We start from the raw sequence: 23,625 nt of genomic DNA on the forward strand, positions 1-23,625 counted from the left end.
GCTGTTGACCGTTGTGTCTTTCTACTGTTGGAAGGTGGTGGAGGCAGAAGAAGGGATGACTCCGGTAATTTTCACCTGAACGTAACAGCCTAGCTAAGCATTCTACCCAGGAATCTGTTTGTAAGGAGGTCAAATGAGTTTTTCATTTAATACTGCAAAGGGGGAAGTTCATATCACAGCTTGCAGAGGTTTAGCATCCTTTCAGTGTAGTCTTGCACACATTGTGGCTCTTTTTAATTTCTCTCCCTCCTGTCTACACAGCTGATATTTAACAATTGACACAAATTCGCAACATAGTTCAGGTCTACTGGAACAGACAATTCCACACACAGAGCCTGGAGCACCTTCCCTTGATCCAAACCTCTGCAACCTCTTGTCTACGAATTGGAGCACAGCAGGTTTCCATAGCAAAGCTGCCGAATTATTTTCACATCCTCTTCCAAAGACCATCAACATGGCAGCATCCAGAGTAAAAGCTGCTCACTGCAAAAGAGGTTGAGCTGGTCTGTAAGCGGGGTTGGTGGGCACCTGACTGGTGTCTTCTCACAGCAGCAGTTCCATATGCAACAGTGGCTAGGAGTGGAGAGAGTTAAACCTGGTAGAATTAAACCCTCCAGGTTGAGGAAGGGCTAGGAACAGCGGGGGAACAAAGTTGCTGCTGTGGACTCCCACAATGTGACTCCTTTGTCTTTTCACCTGCTTAACAGGCTGCCTGTTGCTTCTCCATTGTGAACAGAGCCCTTAGTGGCTGCACAGAGAATGCCAGTCTTCCCCATTTAGCAAGAGGATCCCCCCCCCTTTCTCATTTGTGCAATGTTTTGTGCTGCTGCTGAGAAACATGGGGGTGCGGTTGGGGATTCTGTCTTCCTCCTGCTAGAGGAGGAGTGGGAACTTTGGGTCTGAGAGCCTAATCCCACCAGGATGTTAGGTGTGGGGCAGGTGAAGATCACCTGGAAAGACCCGTGTACTCAGTGGATTGTCAGGGTTTGCAAAGTGCATTGCACAGAGCTCTGCAAGCCCTGACAACAGACCTGTTACAATGTTAGATGGATTTAACAAAATGTCTGCAGATGCCTCCTTTCCACGGAATCTGTATGTTTGGTGCCTTGACGCCTCATGTAGTAAAAATCTGACATATCCTGGCTAAGAAAGCATCAACACAGAATGCTGCCTTATACGGAGTCAAACCATTGCTCCATCTAGCTATTGTACACTGACTGGTAGTGGCACTTGGGGGTTTTGTGTGGATGGGTGGGGGCTCTCTCAATTCTAGCTGGGGTTGCCTGGAATTGAACCTTTGACCTTCTGTAAGGAAGGCATGTTCACCACCACTGAGCTACAGCCCTTTATCATCTGCACTCTGCATAGTTGACCTTGGGGATCTAGCAAATACCCAGGACAGTTCCTAGTGCTGAATCAGTGGGATGAAGGATTACTTAAGGATTATGCATTGTTTCCAAAGGAGGAGAATGGTGCGGGCAGAGGTGGGAGTGGTGAGGTGTAATGTAATAAACTAGGCAGGGTTAGTCTTGTGCTACAAAACTGAGGATCTAGTGAAATGGAGGCCCAATGCAACCTTCCATAAGGAGAGTTATGATTATACGTCCTGCCTCCACACACCACCTCACTAAGGAGCTGCGGCTTTCATTTTAGAGAAAGTTAAAACTGGAAGGGGATACTGAGCATATTTTATTGTTCAGCATTATTGTTTAGCCTTATTATGATTGAATTATAAATTATATTAAATACCAGCAACAAGCCTTGGAATAAAACTCAGAAGAATTGAGGTCTGCACAAACTTGAATGCTTAGGAATATGTCAAATTGCTCCCTCCCTATGGAAATTTTGTTGTTTGCACTAATTAGAAGGAGTTTCCCTCCCCACATCCCCGGGCTTAATACATTTTCGCCATGAGTTAAGTCATATTTGCCTTCCATAGAAGTGTCGTGAGCCTTATGATGTGGGGGTGGGGTTTTTAAAGTGAAAGACTGCTTTGAAATAATCTCAAAATAATCTTTGAACATTAATGCCACTTTAATTTGTTTGCAATACAAAATACTACTCCAGCCACCAAAAAATTGATTAAACTACACATTGATGAGTTTAGCGTGTACTTCTCAGATGTGCCATCCTCCTTATCAATCACTTTTGGGTTGCTAGCTATTGTTCAGCTAATCCCAAATAGAGTGAATTATATTTTTACAGTTTCTGTGCATTCTGTTCCTCAGAATGCTTCACACTGTCTCAAGCAGCCATAAATATTAGAAATTAAACATGTCACTGCAACCTCTTTTAGTGAAAATTTGGGTCGTTATTAAAGGTGCTTTAGTAGATTGCATTTCTAACCAGGTTGTGAGGTGGATGCGCACCTTTATCCAGAGGGGGCATTTAACTGGGACCACATGAGATGATGTGGGGTGAGGAAGAAATGCTGTCTATGCTGAGCACACCCAGATCTATTTTTGTAGTTCAGCTTAACGTGCACATCAGCCTCCAATATGCACATGCAGAAGATGTATTTCAGAATGTGCTCTCTGTTTCTCTCCCCCCCCCCCTCCTGGCCCATAGCTAATGACAGTTCCACACATGTGCAGCAGTTCTTTGCTTCCAAATCCACTGTTGCGTGGGCAAACTGATAGCTATATCAAGGAGGCTGCAGGTGATTCAAAATGCTCTATCAGTTATTCACAGAGAAACGTGCCACATTCATTTCCAATATATACTAAAAACAGTTCCAGGGTTCTGTCACATTCTGCTGTAACAGCCTATCAAGACAAAGAAATGGAATGTATTGTAGGCTTAGCACATGGAGCCTGACTTTGCTCTCCATAGCACCCATTGAGTTGTAAAGGAGAAATGTTCTTACTGTTCTAGTCATATTAGAACAGGGAGAACATAGCCATGAGGTACATAATAGTTCTTGCCCTGATGTCCCCACAAACACACTGCTTTACTTTCTCTCATATTTCACACTTGCCCAGATGTTATGATGCAGTTCTCCAATCAAACACTGTCCACAAAAATACATGCATTAAAGGCAAGTGTGCATAAAAATGAAAATATGTGTGAAAATAACACAAAGGTATATTGTACTGGTGGAATTGCTTGCATAAATTTGTACATAAATGTACATAAACATAAAAATATGTTTATTAGGAGAAATTCACAAAAAATGCAAAGAATTTTCATGAATACACATTTTTCCCCATAGCAAACTGCTGCAGAAATGTGGATAAATGAATTTAAGACTGGAAAAACGAGAAACACAAACAAAATGGGAATTTTTGGTTTGGGAGATGGTAGTGAGGCACATACAGTTCTATAAGGTGCTTGCATTTTATAACTATTACAGAATCGGTAATGCACAAACAAGTGCTTATCTTTAGCTCATTAGCAGGCTGGGATGATTTTCAGCCCTAGTAAGGAAAAGATAAAGAGGTTTAAAATAAAGCTGCTTTCAATAACCTGCTTGCTAAATCTTCTGTGTGTTGTCTATGTGCATTGTGAAATCGGGAAGCTTGACATTGTAGAATTGAGGTCCCTTAGATAATGCCCAGCACCGCTGATCTAACCAGTTTCCAATCTGATAATCCAGGTATAACATTCTGGCTCTGGATTCGCTATTGGAAACTTGGCCCCCTAAGCACTAAAATCCCTTTTCCAGATCCGCTACAAATTGCCACCCTGGCCTCTAAAGGGCCTAATGCTTCACCTTCTTAGAGAACAGAAGACCAAGCAAGCTCTATCAGCCTGGATTATGTTGTTTTGTATGTTGGGTTAGGTTGGGTCTTCATTTTACTGCTCCTGGAAGTTTCTCTTTCCCTCAACCACTGGGGTATTTGGAATCCACCAGGTATGATATTTTGTTCTTGTTGCAAATTTGCTACCTAAGGCACCATTCCTAAGAATGCCTCCATTGAATTTAGTGGGCTATTTCTACATAAGCAATGTTTACAATTGTCCTGTAAATGTCCTACTCTTGATTTCTTTGGTGTGAGCAATGCTGCTCTCCAGTGAACCCACTGAGACTTGGGCTGCTTCCAGGCTGTTGCCATTTTCCATTTTCATTCAACCACATACCAACAAAGTCAGGTTTGGGCTGTTATAGTTGCTTGGAAGGCCTTGTGGAACAATCCCACTTCCCCAGAAGTTTGGACTTTTTTGCTAAAAGGAAAGTGATGGGAAAATGCATGGGAAGTGTGGGATAACACTTGCTTTGACACAATGTCTTCTAACCTCCCTGCAAACAAATGTGGATGAATGCTCTAAATAGGTAATCTGGAAGCACCTTTACTTCAGAAGAAGCATGCATGGGATGCTTCTGTAATAAATCTTGTGATGAAGTTGATTTATAAGATAATGTGAATATAGAATCGGTCAGGGGCAAAGGAGTCCCCACAGAGACACCCCTGTCTGGCTCACCTGGACAGATGGAAAGGAGGTGAGAAGCTCATTTCATTTCTTGAGGATCATGCCCTTGATAACCAACAAGATTGCTTCCATCTTGGGACGGAGAGAGAGGGAAAATGACAACATGTATACAGGTACTAATGGTTCTCCCCGCCCCCTTACTGAATGTACGGCATTGACACAAGGGGTGGGAATTAACGTATTCTATAAATCATACTTCACTTTTTCAAAAAGAGTGTCTTTTATAATATTATCTAAACTGCTTTTAAATTCAATAAAGAATATATACGGGCCAGGTATGAGATAAGCATGTAAATGCATTTTAAAAGAGAACACAATTTCTTATCGCTATGGCAGTAACACTGTGTGGTTAACCAGTTGTATGCTAATAAGATTATGTAATCATATCAGAATTGTAATTAATAGAATTGTAACAGAAAGATAATGTGTTCAGAATTGCTTAATGAGTTTTGCTCCATCATAATTGGACCTTAATTGGAGCATAATTGTTGAGCCAGCCTGATGACATCACTCAAGAAATAGCTCCCATTAAGGAGGAATAGCTGTTAGACAAATCATTGCTAGCCAATAGTGAAAACAGCAGCTCGTGGCTCCAGTATTCCATCCTGACCACTGCAGTTAGCTCCCTTGGTACCGAGCGGCAGCACAAGGGTCATAGCACTCCTGTTGGATGGTTCCTATGAGATCCCAGCAGGCAGCCACAAATTCCTCAAAAGCTGTTTTGAGTAAGTTGTCCTTCCAAAATCTGTGTGTGCTAATACACACACACACACACACCTTCCGTGTTCAACTGCATAATTCTGACGCTAAAATTTCTCACTGTGGCAAAGCAAGCTCCAGCCCTTCTGCAAACTGGGCTATCACTGTAGTGTAGACTATAAACAGACAGTGCTCATACAGTATTGGAGCAGAACATAACTGATTTTTTAAGGTTGCTTCCACATTACCTGCTTATTGAGCAGTTAATAAGATTTCTTGCCGCAGAGGTTCTACAACTCTCCATTATTCAATTGCCATTCCACACATTCAAGTGCATTTCTACCAGCCCCTCCAGACTTTGGGGTGGGGGGAGCTGTGGGCATATTCTGCAACATGTCATTCATGCAATAATAGTGCATTAGTAATGGATTTGTACAGGACTGTCCACATATCATTCTCCTTTGAAAGTTGCTTTTCAATGTTTTTCCAGTTTTTCTGCAAAACATTTGCAAGCACAGCCAGTATTGAAAGTGGGATTATGTATAACCACCCAAATACCACCATGAGTACAATTCATCAGGAACGCACCACAGAAAGGACATTTGGTTGGCCACCTCTCAGTTGCCTGACTGGAAAAAAATAATTAAAAAAATGAAATGGGTTTAATGGCGCAAACCTACATTTGCCAGTTTTATTGAATCCATCCTGCAAAATAGTGATAGTCTAAAAGCAGCCTATGTTAATATTTCAACAGCACCACTCAAATCTCAAGCTTGAACCTTTAATACAGGGCTGGCTAATCCCAGCAAAGGAGTATGATCCATCTTCCCAAGCAATTTTTTTCTGTCTTCCCACTTTAGACTCCACCAATTTTGGTTGTGGCATCAAAAATAAAATTTATATATATGAGCACTGCAACCCCAGAGTCATCCACAAATGGACCAAACGGTCAGGGGTCCCTTTACACACACACACACACACACACACACACACACACACACACACACACACTTATATATATTAGATAGAAGGTTGAGGTTGGTGGAGTCCAGCATCATGATGGGTTTACAAATTGCCTCCTTCCAATGACCTGCTTGCTCATCCGAGGAGCAAAGAGGGAATTGTGTGCATGCAAGTAAGTGTACAAAAAGGAGGTGGGGTGGCAAGACATGCCACAAGTGAATGTGACCCTCAGGCCAAGAAAGGCCAGCCACTCCTGCTCTACATGCTATTTTGACTCATGGGCCACCGTTGAATGCTTCACACAAGGTTACTAAGATTTTCTGCATGCCATCAGTATGCTTTCAAACCACCCTCAGCTTGTCTTGTAGCTGTGTATCACTGATCTAATGATCCCTTGATGCAAGAAACATTCCTTCTTACCAGGTCACGTAACCGTATTGATGAGTTGCCCCGACAGTCCAAAGATGGTCTCTGTTTCTGAAATTTCTTTGAAGAATGCTATGCCTTTTAAGACTCATGTCTACAGGAAGACCTCTCATGACAAAGCTGTGAGTACTTAGCACGACGATTGTTTTGGACTGGAAGCAGTGTGTTGTTTCAGTGGTAAGCTTCTGATACAGAAGTGCTTCTTTCTAAGAGACAAAAGTACATGTGATGCTGCCTTGCCAAATGCAAGGGCACTTTGGAGATTCAGTGACAATAACCAGAGCCGGTTCACCCATTAGACTGGGTGAGGCAGCCACCTCAGGTGGCAGAAACACAAGACATTGTGCCCCACCAATTGTGTTGCCGCCAGAGAAGCAATCCAGGTAAGGGAGACTTCAGGGGCAGCAGAACATTCTGCTGCACAGCATTGCCATTGGTCTCCCTCCATCGCTAGGGGTGGAGGCAGGCCAGTGGCAAAGCTCTCCACAACACCTCTCTCTCCCCAATACATCAAGATGGAGGTGTTGCAGACACACTTGTAGAGTTTGACATACCCCCCCCCTCTGGTGGTAAGGCTTTGCAGAGCCCCATCACGTCACCCCATCACAGGGTGTGTTTTACCTCAGGAGCCAAAGTGACTTTGGCCACCCCTGGCAAACAGCAGCACAAATGGAGGGAAGCTCGGTGCTCTTATTAAAGAGACAGCACAAACAAAGCAGTCTTTAAGTGAAACAACACAGCAAGAACCAGATGGTATACTTCTGTTATCAGGAGCTCCAGAGTTAGAGAACAGGTTGGCCAGTACAAGCACCCTCTTGATCAGAGCCTACATTGAAGCTGAAGGGTCAAACCCATCTGAGAGGTGTATATACTCCAGGCCCTTAGTGGCCTCATGCAGCCTGGCCTAATAGCTCAATTCCTCCCACCTGGTAAGTTAGGCCAATATACCTGGTCAGCATAATCAGTCTTCCAGTGTACTGCTACCTGCAGGCCCTCAGCCAGCAGCTAGACCACAAGAGGCTCTTCCCCATTCTGCTGCTACTTATCCCTGGAGTCCAAACCACAAATCAAACCAAGCCCCAAGGTACCAATAAGCAGGGAGGAAGAATCGTACAAACTGATACCTATGTCCTCGAGCTACAAAATGTCTTCCATGTAGGTTTCCCCTACAAATGCTAAGCTTGGAAGCACACCAGAGTTGTAAAAATAAATAAATAGTAGGCATGGGGGATTTTCATTCAGATTTCAGTGTGCAGCAAGGGAAGGTTTGGTGGCAGCAGCAGGGAGAGCCCATTGGCACCAATGGAGGCTTCCTCATCCCCCTTGTCAGACCAAGACAATCTTCGATAGCAAACCAGTACAGACCAAGCCGTTCTTTAATTTATTCCAAGGAGAACCTACTGGTCATTACACAACCAGCAGATTGTCGCTTGATGAGAGCATGGAAGTAGGCCTTCTTGGTGGAAGCACCCATCCTCTGCAATGCTCTCCCTCAAGTACTGTAATTTGTGGAGATAGTAATGACCCTTACACACACATCTTACAAATCTGTATTTTAAACCATGCTTTCCTAGACTCTGATTCTTAATTTTAAATACCGTATTTTTCTGTGTATTGGATGAGGTTTTTTGACTAAAAAATCACGTCAAAAAACTCCAATTTGGTCATCCAATACACAGATAGTGGCATGGGGGGGGGGGGAGGAGAAGCACCGCGCCGCCAGCCAGCTCGTTGGGGGGAGCGCAACTTCCCCTGATGCTGTGCACGGCGGGCTCTCCCTGGGTCATTTCCTGCGCACGGCGGCATTGGGAGAGGTTGCGGCGGACGCTTCCTGGGTTGTTTCCCACACATGGCGACATCGGGGGAGGTTGCGCTCTCGAGGGAGCGCAACCTTCCCTAATGCCGCTGCGCAAGGGAAACGATCTAGGGAGTGTTTCCTGCCCACATCTGCATGGGAGAGGCTCAACAACTTTGGGCCATCTCCCCTCATTTTCCTAAAATTGAGTCCGCAAAAATGGGGGCGGGTCTTATACATCGGGTTGTCCTACTGACGGAAAAATACGGTATTTTGTTTTGTACAATGCATCCGGACACTCTACTTCTATTACATTTCTGAGTCCTGATGCATCAAGAGGTTTGTGTAGTCTTGTCTGCCCTGAAGGTACACTTTTTGCTTGGCATTGGTTTACAACAGAATCACATCCTATGAAGCGGCCTTGTCCAATCATGAGTTTCCCTGTCTTCCAGGTTACGATCTACATAGGCAAGCGAGATTTCATTGACCATGTAGATGAGGTGGAACCTGTGGGTAAGCCCAGCGTGATTTCAAGTTTTTAAAATCTTTTTTACACTTCTTTTTACAAAGCTTGAGTATTCAGTGTCCCAGAATGGCTCCTTTCTGTGTTTTCTCCATACAGATGGTGTGGTGTTGGTTGATCCTGATATTGTAAAGGATAAAAAAGGTCAGATGACTTAATTGGTATTTTAGAGATTTAAGTATTAATATCCAGCTTTTAAGTTAAAATGTCTCTAGATTTACACAAATAAACTCCACTCAGGAAAAGAAAAGGCCCCTGTTGGTTACCAAGCATGTTTTCAGAGGTGTATAAGAGTTATGTCATTGGACCAGATATATAATTCCTCTAGTCCCAAATATCAGTATAACCACAGTAATTGGTGCCAAATGCATTCACATGTCCATTTTATACAATCTTCTGTTTGCTCCTAGATGCATGATGACAGAATCTTTATTAAAATCAGGCTTGAAAGAAGCATTGTATTGCAGCCAGTATAACAGATTGCAAATTGTTCCTGGCTGCAGCATGTGTGTGTTGTGCCCACGATAACTTAGCTGGTTTGCAAATGTGCCCACTGGCCCAAAAAGCTTAGTGACCCCAGCACCTTGCACTCCCCAAGAGAGCAGTGGAAAACCACAGCCACCAAACAAACCCAGCTTCTTCTGACTGTCTTTTGCCAGCTGAGACAGTCATAAAGCGAGCTTGCTTAACCTTGAGCTTTGTCCCAGGCCCTCAGCTTGCAGGTGCCCACTCTCAGACCTTTAAGCACAGACTTTCCATGTGAGCATATGATACCCCTTGTTGGTTTAGCACAGTGTTTGTAACATTCGTTGTGTCTTCTTCCTAGTGTATGTGGCACTCACTTGTGCTTTTCGGTATGGGCAAGAAGATATTGATATAATGGGCCTGACTTTCCGGAAGGACCTCTATTTTTGCATGGTACAGGTATACCCATCGCTAGAAAAACAGAAACCGCTCTCCAGCTTGCAGGAATGCTTACTGAATAAACTGGGTAAAAACGCACATCCCTTTGTGTTAACAGTAAGTATTCTGCGGGGCTGCTCTCAGTTCTATGACTTGACAATTTGATAGGAAAGTGGTTAGCAATAATAAACCTTTTGAAATGATTGATTTAGCAAAATTGACAGCAACAATTAGAATGCAATCTAATCAAAATCTCAAACAGGAATGGAAATGTGTAGAAGAAATACATGACCAAAAGATGCTCCAACAAGAATTTATTGATATGTATAGACTGATTTCACAAAGTTAAGTTAAATTAAGCTAAGCAGATATATAAGATTGAATGTTTAATTAATTAAGATACAAAATTACAACCTCAATAATAAAGTTACAAAATAATAACAAGGAAGTCACGCACGGGTGGAGGGAAGAAATAAGAAATGGATAAATGTTGGCACATAATGAAATGTGAAAATATGAATTTACGAATATAATGTATATGTATCAATATGTAAAGATTTCATATATGTATTGCAACATTAATAATAAATAAATTGAGTGGGGGGGGGAAGGAAAGTGGTTAGAAAGTGGCTTTACAGCATATTTTCACTTTAGGTGTCTTCATACATTCATCCCCGCGCCCGCCCCCCCATATCAACTCTTCACTTCATATCTAGCAGCAGAATACAGGAGGTGGGCAGAATACAGGAGGTGGTTTGAGTAAGGTTTGACCTTCGGCTGGGTCTCTCGTATTACATAAGGCAGTGTGCTTTGTAGCACCTTAAGAATGTAAGAAGATCCCTGCAGGATCAGGCCAAAGGCCAATCTAGTCCAGCATCCTCTTCTAGTGTAATGGCCTACCAGGTGCCCACTGGAAGCTTGAAAGCAAGACCTGAGCACAAAAGCACTTTCCCAACTTTTGATTCCAACAAATGGCATTCAGAGGCAGACTGCCTGCTGCTTCTGACAGTGGAGAATGTGGCTTTCCCTCAAGAACTAAACTTCTGTAGCAGCTAAACTAACTGTAGCATGCAGTTGAATGACCTGTGTCCAGTGTCTTTTGTCTTCTCACCCTTACAGTTTCCAGACTATCTACCTTGCTCAGTATGCTTGCAGCATCCCAAGGATGTCGAGAAGGTGAGAACTGTGGGAACGGGATTGTATATGTTTACTAAGAAAGTAAAATCCAATAATTAGCATCTGCTCCTATGTTTTCTCACTGCCGATGAGGTGACATGATGCTCCCTAGTGGAAGTTTGTTACAGGGGAACTGTTTTCCAAGTGGATGTTGGACACAGCTGGTCCCACAGAATTAGACACAAATAGCAAGGACATTAATGTTTACCACACTCTCTTAACAAAAAATATCAGACAATACTGGAAAGGAACATGTAGTGTGAAAGTTTGTGTATGGTAATAGATAATATTGTAGGTCTCCCTAGGAAAGTGTAGCTAAGCAAGGGCCTTTTCCCTGTGTTTGGTCTGCATCTCACCTTCCCAGGCCCAGCAAAACAAGCTCATGTGAAGGTACTCTGTGATGTGCTCAGGTGGACTACAAATTTATAAAAACCAAGTGAGCACACCCATGTTTAAATACATCCTATCTCCTTCCAGTTAAGGCCCAATGGCATGTCTCCTGCTTTAGGCAGAAATGGTGTTGGGATTTCTCAGTGAATGTGCACCTGTATTGAAAAGGTCTGTGCGTATGACCCATGGCAGCATAGGAAGCTTTTCTTCCTGTGCAAATTGAAAGTGTGGGGCCCCTGACATGGACTGGGGCCATACTGGGGTGCAGAGAGTTAAAGCACCCTACCCCTACCACCACCACCAGGGCTGCCATATGTCCGGACATTACAGGGATTCCCACAATGGCAATTTGGTTGTTGGTTTGTTTAACTGCACTTAAAAGCACAGCTACAGAGCTAATGTAACACATAGTTTGACTCTTAAATCGGCTATTGGATGGGTTCTTTTACGTCCTGATGCTTAATACACTCAAGCCCAACAGCCGTAACCTGTCACTCCGTCTTTCCTTGCAGTGCTGTGGGGTGGATTTTGAGGTCAAAGCGTTCTCGACAGAAAATGTGGAAGAGAAGGTTCTCAAGAGGTAACATATTGTTGGAAAGATGTTGGATGGAAAATGGGGGAAATGGAGCAGTTGAATAAGGAGCTATATATAATTAACAGCCTGCTCTGAACCTCTGGGTAGGGGGAGAAGAGGAACTGTTACTTACTTTGTGTACCACCACTGGCGGAGGAAGAGGAGCGCAGGGGGAGTTCACCAACCCCAGCAGCGCGATCCCAGTGGGGTGCCAACGTGGCTGCCTCCCCCTGCCAGTGCTGGGTGCCACGCCCCCTCAGATGGCATGCCATGCCCCTGTGGGTGGTGCATCATGCCCCGGGACACGTGCCAGCCCTGCCCCCACCTGCTCACCGCCCCCTGGTGCCAGAGCATGAAGCTCCGCCACTGTGTACCACTCCCTGCACCCTAAAGCTGCTTTACCAAGGATGACTTGTAATGGCAGTAAAGACCTTCTGTCACTGCCCTTGGTGCTACCTCTTTCATCCCTATTTCACAGCTTGGCACTACTGCTTCCACAACTGCTCGCCACCACCAGCAGTTCAGCACAGAAACAAACCTGTTTCCCCCCCCCCCTTAGGAACTCCGCACGCCTGCTGATCCGCAAAGTCCAGTATGCTCCAGAAGTGCCAGGACCCCAGCCTCATGCAGAGACCAGCTGGCATTTTTTCCTGTCAAAGAAACCATTGCACCTGAAGGCATGCCTCAGCAAAGAGGTGAGCTGGTTTTGCATTTGGAAATTAATGCTCTGGCTTTTTAAAAGTGTGCATTTTACATCTCTGAGTTATTTGATCTCCTGTTTAAGAGACCACCGCTCAAGGGCTTTGAGACTTTTTGCAACAACAGTTCTTCTTGGGAGAAACTGGGGACAGATCTACAGCATACTTTTAAAGGACATCCAGTGCACATTTAAAGCACATGGCTTCCCCTAAAGACTCCTGGGAACAGCAGTTTAAGGGTGCTGATCATTGTAGTTCTGTGGGGAGAAACTACATTTCCCTGGACTCTTTGAGGGGGGAAACTATGTGCTTTCAACATTCATGGGATATGCTTTAAATGTATGGTATGGATCAGTCCTTGGATGTCTAGTCTATTAAAGCCTTCTGCTGACTCTCAGGAGATATAAACAAGGCCCAAGGCCTTCCTACAGAGGCCGACCATGCAAATGCATAGAAGATGAAAGATGTCTTATGTAGACCAGATGAACCTTCCTGCTAAGTCAGTCCAATTGTTCCAGGTCTTTTACCACGGTGAGGCAATCCCTGTTACGGTGACTGTGATCAACAATTCTGATAAGGTGGTTAAGAAGATCAGTGTGTCAGGTAAAATGCTAATTTTTCCTATAATGCCATGAGATGTTTGTTATCAGGGAATAGCAGGGTAGAAGGACTGAGCATCCGTGATTATTTATGCCCACAATGCTATTGAGGGAGTCACACATAATTCCACTTTCAATATGGTTTGCACCTGCAACATTTGGTGGGGGGTCATCGTCACACTGCTCCATTTCCAATCAGTGTATATCCCATAACTTCCTCCTGATATCCTGTAACTTTTTATGCCACAGATGTTCTGGTTTCTTTTTGTATTGCTTTTGTTGCACTACAGCCCCACTGGACAGCCCTAGGGAAGCATCACTAAACAAACTAAAGCAGAATCAATCCACCACTAATGCACTATTACAGTATCATGTCAAGAATATGAGGCAGAATACACCTGCAACAAATCAGCAATCTAGAGGGGTCCATAATATAATAACAGGCAGTGATGGTGGGGTTGGGATAACCCAGCACTTTCAGTGTGAAAGGATCTCCGCTTAGTTTTGCAAGAACTGCTATTGTTATTGCCTTGGAAGCATGTTTCCCTGCACTCTGCCAAAGCAAAATTACTACCAGTCCATAATTTTGTATATGATGCCACAAACAAGAGAGTAGAGGGGAAACAGAGGCATAAAGAGAAGCGAATGCTCAGAAGGATTATGGGAAATAGGCTAGACCCTCTTGGTTTTTCAGTTGTTAATTTCCCATCTCATTCCCTCCTCAGTGGAACAAGTTGCCAATGTGGTCCTGTACTCCAGTGATTTCTACACCAAGACAGTAGCTCTGGAAGAGGCAGAGTGAGTGCATCCTACGTTGCTCTGCCAGCTTCCCCTTCTGTTCCATTCCCTTTAGCTGCCTACCTCACTAGAAGATAGAAATTCACACCTATACATTGTGTTGCTTCCTGATTTCTCTCTGGCAGAGGTCTAAGTTTGCATCTTTCTGCTAAGAGGTATATCCCCCTCCCTCCCTTCTTCATCTGTGGTCTCATGTTTTGTGCCCCCTCATCTGGATCCTACTGAAGTTGGAAGGTTGAATTTTGGCCAACTATCTTTCTGTTCCAGTATTAAACTTGTATTCTGTTTAATCCCCTGCAATGTGCATTCCAGGGAAAAGGTACAGCCCAACTGCATCGTCTCAAAGACTATAACAGTTCTGCCTTTGCTGTCAAACAATCGAGTAAAACTAGGCATAGCCCTGGATGGGAAGCTAAAAGATGAAGACACCAACTTGGCTTCTAGTACCATGTGAGTTGAATATGTATAGACATATAACCCATTTGCAGCAGAAAACTGTAGGTTCCCCCCTCAGTCTGGATTCATTCATGCTCATCCTCAACATGCTGCTTTCCATCTAGATTAATTCTAGATCCTGAGTATGCTACCTTGATATGCATTTGAAAATCCTCCCCTTCCTTAAATTACCCACACCTTTTCTTCCCTGCACATGGCCCAAATGAAGGAAGAAGGACTTGATGATTACGATCTTGGCATATCACTTGGAGAACCAGTGTGGTGTAGTGGTTAAGAGCGGTGGACTCGTAATCTGGGGAACCGGGTTTGCGTCTCCGCTCCTCCACATGCAGCTGCTGGGTAACCTTGGGCTAGTCACACTTCTCTGAAGTCTCTCAGCCCCAATCACCTCCCAGAGTGTTTGTTGTGGGGGAGGAAGGGAAAGGAGAATGTTAGCCGCTTTGAGACTCCTTCGGGTAGTGATAAAGCGGGATATCAAATCTAACCTCTTCTTCATATGACCACAACATCATTGGGTACCATCATTGGTACCGACTACATCCATTTTCAAATGGACACACAGCAGGGTAATGCAAAATGAAGCCAGTTTCCTCAGAAGTACTTTTCATGGTCAAAAAATTAGATCTAAATTGTTTGTGGACTACATACAAAAAAAATTACTCAATCCCCACTGATTCTGGAATAAAATGTTGCATGTATACAGCCTGTGGAATATGGAAATAGGATATCTTCTATTGCTGTGTTAAGCAAGAAATGTAAGTGCAGAAGCTTCCTGTATGCTTAGTTGAATTCATCCCAGGATTCATCTTGCCTTGGAACCTTCTCAATTAGTGTAACAGCCCTGGGAGGATCCTCCTTCCTGTTGGACAGTAAGTTGCTTCAATTGCATGTCATAATCCTACTCTTTTTATCCCCAATAGTATTAAAGATGGGCTAGACAAGACAGTTCTGGGGATCCTGGTTGCTTACAAGATAAAGGTGAAGCTCACTGTCTCAGGGTAAGAGAGGTTTTCAGTATCCTGTAGTTAAAAGTTTTTAGATTCAGGTAGGTAGCCGTGTTGGTCTGACGCAGTCGAAATATATTAAAAAAATAAAAAAATGTCCAGTAGCACCTTAGAAACCACCTAAGTTTGTTCTTGGTATAAGTTTTCGTGTGCAGGTATCTGAAGAAGTGTGCATGCACACGAAAGCTTATACCAAGAACAAACTTAGTTGGTCTCTAAGGTGCTACTAAGGGACGCGGGTGGTGCTGTGGGTTAAACCACAGAGCCTAGGGCTTGCCGATCAGAAGATCAGCAGTTCGAATCCCTGCAACGGGGTGAGCTACCATTGCTCAGTCCCTGCTCCTCCCAACCTAGCAGTTCGAAAGCACGTCAAAGTGCAAGTAGATAACTAGGTACTGCTCCAGTGGGAAGGTAAACGGCGTTTCCGTGCGCTGCTCTGGTTCGCCAGAAGTGGCTTAGTCATGCTGGCCACATGACCTGGAAGCTGTACACCGGCTCCCTAGGCCAATAAAGCGAGATGAGCGCCCACAACCCCAGAGTCGGCCACGACTGGACCTAATGGTCAGGGGTCCCTTTACATTTACCTTTAAGGTGCTACTGGACAATTTTATATATATATATATATATTAAAAGTTTTTGCAATAGGTGCTTTTGTTTTGTTAGAGTAAGATGAGTCATGGCAACAAAACGAGGATGCGGCATCCTCATTACTTTAGATTATACAGTGGTACCTTCGTTTACAACCATAATTCGTTCCAGAGGTCTGGTTGTAAACCAAAACAGGTTGTAACCTAAGGAGCTCTTTTGCCAATGGGGCCTCCCCCCAAAAATTGGTTGTAATCCAAAAAAAGGGGCACACACCTCTGGGTTTGACATAGTTGTAATCCAAAACAGTTGTAATCCAAAGCGGTTGCAAACCAAGGTACCACTGTATAGCCAATTCTAACACATTGGTTCCATGCTTAATAAATTAGCTATCTTGTAAAATGGTGAATATTTGTATGAATGTTCTTCATTAAAAGTAAGTAGATGCTGCCAAGCCAAATGAAGAAGGAATACTTGAATGATGTGGAACGGGATAATGCATTGCAAGCATGGATAATTCTGAGCTACATTCTGTATGAAGAGGATATGAAATATGTCTGACTTTGCTGTGGAATTTTGTAAGCTTTGATTGTTTTTATTTTATTTGATTATATCTTAGCCTGCTGGGAGATTTCATTTCCAGGTAAATCTGTAAGATTTTCTCTGTCCCCCGTCCCCCCCCCCCATTGCTCTTGCAACATTTGATTATATTGCTAGGCTTATCTGAAAATGGATCTTCTCTTTTTACTCTTATTATACATTATACCTTTTAGTTTGTTTAAGGGTTGCTAGGAATTGTAACTCTGTGAGAGTTAGACAACAGTGCCCAGAATTCTTTAAGGGAAAGAATGCACTTCGAATGTGCTTTAAGAATGTGTTTTAAGAATGTGTGTTCACAGTCTTAGCTTAATAACTATGAGCTTCCACCACGGACTAGGCCCAATATTCTGTGTATGAGGTATGTTTACTCACAGAGGAGTGAACACTAATACTTCTACAATATACCTTTTCTCTGAATTCCCATCCTTTGTTCACTTCCTTTTATTGAGCATCCAGATTATTGAGCATCCAGATCATTGACTTCCAGTGTTGTTAGGCGAGTTTCTTTAGTGTGTTCGCCTTTCATGCCCTCCTCAACAGGACACAATTTTCTGGTGGGAGTTTCTTGGGTAATAAACGAAAACTGCAGTGCCAGCCCCTTCAGTGGTTACAGACAGTGTGGAAAAGTGAAAGTGACAGTCAAGGTGGAACATTTCAAATTGCCTACTGTATAAGAAATTGCCAATAAACTAGCATGAGCAGAGTTATTCGCAGTCCTTCATGCTAGTAGTGGCTTTCGTCAAATTTAGCTGGATTATAAGCATTCTCGTTTGTTAACCCATTGTCAGCACTTGCGTAGTAACTGTAACCAGGCACTGGTCATTGTATTTGTATTCTATCATTATCTACTCACTTAATACATTTATATCTTACTTTTCTATAGTAAAATTCACATTTCTTTCAAATAAAAATATAAACTACATCAACAATTAATAGCAAAAGAATGCAGCAGGAGGAAAGCAATCATAATAAAAAAGTGTTAGCAACAATCACCTTGGGAACAATTTGATTGAAAGCTGGGGTAGAAATAGACCATCTGCACGATGGACTCTTATGCCTTTACAAGAAACACTTTGCTGATTTTCCAAATGATTTTCCAAATACTTGCGGAAGATTATAGCTATAGGGTAGCATTCAACTAAGCCAGGCATAGGCAAACTCGGCCCTCCATATGTTTTTGGGACTACAACTCCCATCATCCCTGACCACTGGTCCTGTTAGCTAGGGATGATGGGAGTTGTAGTTCCAAAACATCTGGCGGGCCGAGTTTGCCTATGCCTGAACTAAGCTTTATTCAGAGCAGGCCCACTGGAATTAATGGACCTAACTTAGTCATGTTCATTAATTTCAGCAGGACTACTCTTGAGTTAAATAGCCCCCATAGATTTAGATCTGGATAATGACTGGATAAAGGGACGCGGATGGCGCTGTGGTCTAAACCACAGAGCCTAGGGCTTGCTGATCAGAAGGTCAGCAGTTCGAATCCCCGCAACGGGGTGAGCTCCCGTTGCTCGGTCCCTGCTCCTGCCAACCTAGCAGTTCGAAAGCACGTCAAAGTGCAAGTAGATAAATACCATAGTTTTCGCCCTATAGGACGCACCAGCCCATAGGACGCACCTAGTTTTTTGGGGGGGAAATAAAGAAACAAAATTTTATCCCCCCCCCCAGCCGCAGCTTCAGCGCGCCCTGCGCTCCAGGCAGCAGGCTGCTATCCGCAGCCTAGGGAGCCCTGCGGGAACTCCCTCAGGGCTCCCTAGGCTGCGGATATCTGCCTGAAGCGCAGGGCGCTCTGCTTCAGCGCGCCCCACACTCCGTGCAGCAGGCTGCTATCCGCAGCCTAGGGAGCCCTGCAGGAACTCCTGCAGGGCTCCCCAGGCTGTGGATGTCTGCCCGGCACACGGGGCGCTCTGTTTCAGGGCGCCCCACGCACCGGGCGGCAGGCTGCTATCCGCAGCCTAGGGGGCCCTGCGGGAACTCCCGCGGGCTCCCCAGGCTTGCTGATAGCTTCCTGAAGCCTGGAGAGCGAGAGGGGTCGGTGCGCACCGACCCCTCTCACTCTCCAAGCTTCAGCGAAAGCCTGCATTCGCCCCATAGGACGCACACAGATTTCCCCTTCATTTTTGGAGGGGGAAAAGTGCGTCCTATAGGGCGAAAAATATGGTAGGTACCGCTCCGGCGGGAAGGTAAATGGCATTTCTGTGCGCTTCTCTGGTTTCGACAGAAGCGGCTTAGGGGTCCCCTTTACCTTTACCTTTACCTTTAATGACTGAATAAACCAAATAGTGTGGGGAACTGCTAAGGTTGTTTGGTGCCATGTAGGTATCATCCTACTTTCTTTCCTCTCTCCACACAGTGAGGTAGCCATGGAACTGCCCTTCCGTCTGATGCACCCCAAGCGAGAGGAGGAAAACACAACAGGTCAGTAGGATATCATTGCCCTTGCTTGGGGCATTGTTTATAATATTCTGATGATACCCTTAAGTCTTTTTGAAAAGCTAGAAGATTATTCTTCCATTGAAATGGTAATCAGCTCTAAGGGAGATTTTAATTACAGGGAGGGGTGTTTTCAGATGGAGTAGAAGGAGGGATGCTGTTAGATGGTTCTCCTTTCATATTTTCCAGCAAAAGTTCTTGTGCTCTTGAAGCACAATCCTATGCATGTCTCTGCAAAAGTCCCATTGAGTTCAGTGGGGCTTGCTCTACCCTGAAATCTTTTGTGTATGTGTGCTCTCACATTTATGCTTGCAATAACTTTATTATTAAGAAAACATCAGGTGTAGGGAACCTTTGACGCTCCAGATGTGGTTGGACTCCAACTGCCATTAGCCACAGCTAATGATCAAAGATATGAGAGGCATAGTTCAGCAGCACTTGGAGAACCAACAATTGTCTAGCTCTGCTCTAATTGCATCGTAGAGCTGGTGGAATTCAAACTTCAATCAATCAATTTGGAATCCAGTCATATGAGCAATCCTAGCTTGTTTCATGTTTCCTCTAGAATTACTATTACTAATTACTAATATTTTGGCTGGGGTGATTAAGGTATTGCCCAAATATGGTTTCTGAATTTTTGTTGATGGTAAGGAATATTTTGGTGCAATGAGTGCAGCTGGACAAACTTTGAGACCACTACACACTACACCAGTGTGGTGTGGTGTGGTGGTTAAGAGCAATAGACTCGTAATCAGGGGAACCGGGTTTGCGTCTCCGCTCCTCCACATGCAGCTGCTGGGTGACCTTGGGCTAGTCACACTTCTGTGAAGTCTCTCAACCCCACTCACCTCACAGAGTGTTTGTTGTGGGGGAGGAAGAGAAAGGAGAATGTTAGCCGCTTTGAGACTCCTTCGGGTAGTGATAAAGCGGGATATCAAATCCAAACTCTTCTTCTTCTTCATGATCGCCATAAATTTGTGGTTCAATGAAAATCCATTGAAGAGAATGAAACTTCCTCTGGCTAAAAGTTTGCTTATTCTTAGGACTTTCTTTCTTTCTCTCTCTCTCTCTCCTCCTTTCACCTCAGTGCACATAGAGGCACAGATTGTTATCTCTCCTTTCCAAGCTTTATGCATGGCCCGAGGAGCCTGGGTCACTGACTTATTGTCAGGTCACACACCTGTTGCATAGTTGTACCTGCAGGGCACTGTAACTTATATTTTCCCCTTCAAATGGACTTTACAATATTTGCCAACTACTTTAAGGAATCAGAATCAAGAAAACATATTTAGTTAAGCCTTTCTCCCGCTTTTCTTTTCAATGTGCACCAATGACTACAGGAAAAGAAAAGTAAGTATTGTTTCATTATATTTCTAGCCAACTCTGCCTTGAAATCCTTATTCCTTCATGAGCAATGACTTTGTTCATAAACAAACTTTATTAAAGTTGCATCATGAAAAAATTGATTCTGTTTCTCAGCTGGATTCAGCTCAGAGCTTTCTGCATTCTAAGGCATACAAACACTGAGAAGCTACAGCTGTGTGATATAGCAGAGTGAAGTATTTGCAGCTATTGTCTCACAAGATGTTGATAGATATTATATAGCTCGAATCCTACGTATGTGTACCTGTAAATAGGACCTACTCACAAGTAAGCATGTATTAAATTGCAGTCTAATAGCAAAATTATATCATGCTTAACATTGCATAGAACTGGACTGTAAAACGTCTATACAAACATTATGTTCCTTAGAATGTGCTCCATGAAATCTAATGGGATTTACATATAGGGGAAATATGCATAGAATTGGACTGTTAGTCTTATATTGCCCCAGTTGCCCAATGCCCTAGTTATAGTCAGAAGATAGGGTTCTGTGGGATGACCTGCTAAACTTCTGTCTAAGCTCCAGAGAATGGTTTATTGTGGTTCGAGGACCCGACCCCCGCGAAGTGAAATGAAGACACAAGGACAAGTGATATAAGGTTGATGGGCTAGAAAAGGCCACAACTTTATTGATTACAGCAATGAAAAGGTATTGGCTAAGGCATTGGATCGAAACAAGTGGGTTTATTCACCAGTAGGTGGAGCCTGTTGATGCTAATCCAACTATAGGCTCACCCCTGCTGTCACTGAGGGTCGTGCCATGGCCTCCCGCCAAGCAGGCATCGGACAGAATACACGACCGCCAGATTCCTTTAACGGAATACCCCTAAAAATTGAAGGCATAGGCGATGGCCACACCTAGCACTTCGACACACCACAACACATTATTCCAATGCCTAACCTACCCACCAATACCACGAAAAGTTGTGACGATTGCTACGAGGTAGGCGAAAAAACCAAAAAGCCTAATGCCAAATGGAAAAACTCCTACCAGGCCCCCCGGGCAACCAGGGCAGGAATGAGGCCAGGAAGAGGCTGGCGCTGCAGCAAAAGGCTGCTGAACACGCCCCCTCCGCAGCACCTGGTTGGGTGGCCACCGGGGGGGGGGGGCGTAAGCGCCAGCCAGGTGAGCTGGAGGCAGGGGGCAACGCCCCCTGCTGGGCGGTGCTCGGGCTCCCGCCCACAACCACTCCCCTCTCTTTCAGGGAGGAGAGTCTTTGTGAGGAAATGATGCAGCAACCTTACTGAAGCTGAGCCAAGAATGCGAAACCTTTTCACACAGGCAATTGGGGGACATGTTTAAGCTTTGATGTGGGCATTCTTATGTCTGCTGCTGAATGGTTGCATGGTTTAATCATTTTGTTTTATTATTTATGCTACATACTACATATAGTGGCAAGTGCTGTTTGATTTGATTCTGCTATTAGTGCTCTGCCCTGGGATCTTATTGGATGAAGGGCAGTCTTAAAAATCTAAATAAATGAATACTGCAAGAGATGCTAAAATGCATTTTTGTGTTGTGTGAAAATGATGTAAAGTGTAAACTGACTGTGTGCTAGTCTAAAAGTTCCAAAGAAAAATAGAGCTTCACAATGCAGAGGTATCCAAATACTAAGAAGAATGCAATTTTGAAAGCAGACTTTATCTTTTCTTAGTGACCTCATGTTTGAAGAGTTCTCTCGCCAGCAGCTGAAAGATGAGGATGAGAAGGCGGAATCACTAAATGATGAATGACAGAAAAAGGAGGCTGAGCCAGCTATGGAAGCCACACAATTTGTGTCTAATGGCAAACACAGAGGGAAGTAATTCTATTAAACAGCAGGAGAGTTTTCTTTTTTATGTCAGTTAACACTGGTCTTCCCTCCCTTTTTTAGAATAAAGAAACTGAATATTTAAGATGATTGTGGTGGTGGTTTTTATTTAAATCAGTTGCCTCACTATAAACATCTAGTTGCAGCAAGAGTGAATCCAGTATTATTTGTTTAGAAAATAAAAAACTGCTTAGCATAACAAACCCATGTCCCTGAATTAAATGGAAGGCTGGGGGGTGCTACTTTGTTTGCTTGAACTTTAACAAAGGCACAAACTGAAACCATTCACCCTTCAAGAAAGAACTTCAAAGTGCTTCATCTATTACATTTTGTATGTGTTCATATAAAAATATTAAATATGTTGGAGGCAATAAGCATGTGCTTGTATTGATCATCTGCATTACATCTGTCGGTGTGTGTGAGGGAGCAACAATTGACCACAGCACCTTGCTTTATGTACATATAGTGGCAAATATAGGTTTGCTGCCATTTAACTTGTAATGCAACCATTCTGGGCCTAGTTCCCAGCCATCTCTTATGAGGTAGAGGTATGGAGTATTTTACTGTGTGTAAAATGCAAGAATCTGGAATTATCTATGTGCTGGTGAATGAGGGCAAGACTGTATTCAGTGCCTTACAAGCCTAATCTATAAAATCCAGTAAAACAGATTATATGTGTGCATGCACTGTTTTTTTAATAGCACATAAATGGAGTGAAAATAATCTTTGTAAAAACAACAACACAGCATGTCAGTTTTTGTATCTGATCTGTTTGTACTATAAATATGCTGGTCTCCCTAGCTGATAACCTCCATTTTAGCAGTGGTTTCAAGGGAAATGCTGTGGTTTCAACATATGATGTCAGGTGTGGAGTGGATGTGCACGGTTTGGGGAAAGTGGCATTGCAAGCCAAATTGGGACAACTCTGATAAGCCCTAGCAGATGCCACCATTTTCCCTTTTTATGTTTGGAGGGAAGGTGAGCAGGTTAATGTACACTAGGAAGCTGCTATAGTTTACACTATAAACATCTGTCATGGATGCTTTAGTTGAGATTCCTGCATTGTGGGGGGTTGGACTAGATTACCCTTGGGACCCTTCCAACCCCTGGTTCCCAACATGGGGCACACACCTCACAGGGGGGCAATTCGATTTTTAAGGGGGGCAATTTAAGAATGAGTTATTAACAGTTAATGGCCTTTTAGGCTTCCTCCATGCGAATAGCAGTTCTCTTTTTGAATAATAATAATAATATATGTCACTGGGGTGGGGGAGAATCAGGATTTTAGAGGTGCTTAGGTGGTGCACGGGCAAAAAAAGGTTGGGAACCACTGCTTCCAACTCTTCAATTTTATGATTCAGGTTTATGTCTCCGATTC

At 43.7% G+C, this 23,625-nt stretch overlaps 2 protein-coding genes across 3 annotated transcripts in view; one reads left to right on the forward strand and one right to left on the reverse strand.

Annotated features, from left to right (window-relative positions):
- LOC114598132 (nuclear body protein SP140-like protein) overlaps positions 1 to 23,625 on the reverse strand; it is a 402,008-nt gene that overhangs the window by 348,089 nt on the left and 30,294 nt on the right. The gene's annotated exons all lie outside the window — the stretch shown is intronic.
- On the forward strand, positions 6,298 to 23,391 carry SAG (S-antigen visual arrestin). Its single transcript, XM_028728470.2, has 14 exons — positions 6,298 to 6,641; positions 8,767 to 8,827; positions 8,937 to 8,981; positions 9,664 to 9,857; positions 10,860 to 10,916; positions 11,819 to 11,886; positions 12,440 to 12,575; positions 13,097 to 13,181; positions 13,903 to 13,975; positions 14,288 to 14,425; positions 15,352 to 15,429; positions 16,640 to 16,663; positions 18,974 to 19,042; positions 22,092 to 23,391. The coding sequence occupies exons 1-14, from the start codon at positions 6,534 to 6,536 to the stop codon at positions 22,168 to 22,170; spliced, it is 1,215 nt and encodes a 404-aa protein (XP_028584303.2). The 5' UTR covers positions 6,298 to 6,533; the 3' UTR covers positions 22,171 to 23,391.

Source organism: Podarcis muralis, chromosome 6 (genome assembly GCF_964188315.1).
Source record: "Podarcis muralis chromosome 6, rPodMur119.hap1.1, whole genome shotgun sequence".
Taxonomy (NCBI): domain Eukaryota; kingdom Metazoa; phylum Chordata; class Lepidosauria; order Squamata; family Lacertidae; genus Podarcis; species Podarcis muralis.

Coding starts and splice junctions, on each gene's coding strand:
- SAG (XM_028728470.2), top strand. CDS start 6,534: ATGAGTTGCCCCGACAGTCCAAAGATGGTCTCTGTTTCTGAAATTTCT. Junction 15,430..16,639: donor GTGAAGCTCACTGTCTCAGG/GTAAGAGAGGTT, acceptor ATTATATCTTAG/CCTGCTGGGAGATTTCATTT. Junction 19,043..22,091: donor GAGGAAAACACAACAGGTCA/GTAGGATATCAT, acceptor ATCTTTTCTTAG/TGACCTCATGTTTGAAGAGT.